The sequence below is a fragment of the Acanthisitta chloris genome, unplaced genomic scaffold, assembly GCF_000695815.1.
Source record: "Acanthisitta chloris isolate BGI_N310 unplaced genomic scaffold, ASM69581v1 scaffold11645, whole genome shotgun sequence".
Taxonomy (NCBI): domain Eukaryota; kingdom Metazoa; phylum Chordata; class Aves; order Passeriformes; family Acanthisittidae; genus Acanthisitta; species Acanthisitta chloris.
This window is the reverse complement of record NW_008674427.1, coordinates 31,604-33,439: the sequence shown is the minus strand read 5'-3', so window position 1 is coordinate 33,439 and position 1,836 is coordinate 31,604. Positions and strand designations below refer to the sequence as shown.

The 1,836-nt window shown below is 41.1% G+C and overlaps 1 protein-coding gene across 1 annotated transcript in view; it reads right to left on the bottom strand.

Annotated features, from left to right (window-relative positions):
• The window catches only part of CAST (calpastatin), a gene marked incomplete at both ends in the record, with an annotated part of 22,991 nt that extends 21,685 nt beyond the window's left edge, over nt 1-1,306 (bottom strand). The window contains one exon of the mRNA XM_009075351.1: nt 1,247-1,306. Within this exon, the coding sequence (XP_009073599.1) occupies nt 1,247-1,306 (60 nt within the window). The remainder of the gene's footprint in view (nt 1-1,246) is intronic.
• Between the last annotated feature and the right edge of the window lie 530 nt (nt 1,307-1,836).

Below are 1,836 nucleotides of genomic sequence, written 5' to 3'. Positions count from 1 at the left end.
GGAAAGACTGTAACTATTTTGAGATAGCTGTCTGGGTTAAATCATGTGGAGAACTGCAGCAGTAACGAACATGATACAAACGAGTTTGCCCACAAATGTAACAGGAAGATGAAACCAGACACTTGCAGATGCCTTCATTTATGAGTAATGATGATTGTGCCCAAGTGGAAAAGGTTTAACTGGCATCCAGCTCACTGTTACCAGCCTAAGTCTTCAACGTGTGCATAGAAGAAAAGGGTTTTATAAGGCTGAGGGGAACGATGGGTTTAAAAGGTTGAGGCTAACTTCAAATGCAGAGAAGGAGCTAGGTGCTTCACTTAGATGGAGATGCATACCAAAATGACCAGAGACAAGTGGATAAAGTTGAAGCAAAGAAACTTCCCATCTGATGAATAGAAATCCTCATAACGAAGGTGGTCTAACATCAGAACTGGCTACCCAGAGATGCTGTGCAACCAGCACACTGTATGTGTTCATGGGTTGGCAGGGCCTCCAGCAATGCCATTTGCCTGCAGAGCCTGGGCCAGAGGAGCTCCAGGGGCCTCTTCCACCCTGACCACTCTGAGTCCCTTTACTGGCATCTACACAAGCTGCAGACAGTCCCAACTTTCACTGCTGCACAAGTCCCTGCTGGTCTGCTTTGCTATTCAATGTTTTTGTGGGTTTCACTGTTACAGTTGTGGAAAATGAAAGAGGGGGAGAATCATTAATCATTTGCTTAAACAATGCACGTAAAATCTGTTAGGCAACAGAGGCATAAGGGAGGAGTACGACTGTCTTGTAACAAGTACAGTACATGACTGATGACACAGCTCTGACACTGAGGAAATTCTAGTCATAAAACAAGACAGAACAAGCGTAAAGGACAAAGGCAAGGGAGCTGTCAGACAGAGAAAGTCAGGAGATTAATGAGAAGATGCAGTTGTACACACAGTAAAAGCTGAAGCTTGTCCTGAATTCACTGAATCTGTAACAAATTATCAGGTAACTAATCCTCAAGTTACACTGGGGGGAGCTATATACCTGTCACAAATTAAACATAGTAAATGCCATTTTCTGTGATTGCTGGTATAAAATGCTCTGAATGCTCTGTATAACATTTCTTAGATACTTTTTTGCAGAGGAAACTAAGCTATAGATAAGACATATGGAAGGTAAACTGACTCAGCATCAAAGTGTTAAAGAAGTTCCATGGCTTCACACGTTTGTGCTTGAGTACAAGCAAGATTTTCTCAGGACTTCTTACCTTGTTTTCAGATGGCTTCATGATTTGTGGTTTTGATGCATCCACAGAGGGAGACTGCATCTGAGAGAAAAAAAAAGATTAACTTCAGCTTTGTTATACATACTTCTATTAAGCAGCCCTAAACAATCTGAATTCACTAGTTTCTCAGCTGAAAATTAGGAATAAATTATTACTGAAAATTAGAGCTTGCATTTCAGGTCTTCCATCTTGCCTGTATTTCTACAATACATGTATGTAGGATTGACGGTGTGACGCTGCCCAGAGACCTCCTTAGAACATTACTTCTGTTCTCTGACAGCGAAATTCCCACATTCCTATATATCAGGCAACCCTTCTGGAACTCCGCAAAGGATATGGTCTGTTTCCCAAGTTTCAGTAATATTAATCCAAGAACAGCATGTTGCACTTCTGTTGTGACTCCATCAAAGCCCAGAACTGAATATTCCAGTTGCCTCATCAATACTTTATACAGATGTAACATTACTCCTCTATTCCTGCTTCATGTTCCTCTGCTCAAAGCTGTATTTGTCATCTCAATCATAGTAATGCATTCACAGATCACATCTAAATGAACACAAGTTATCAGTTTT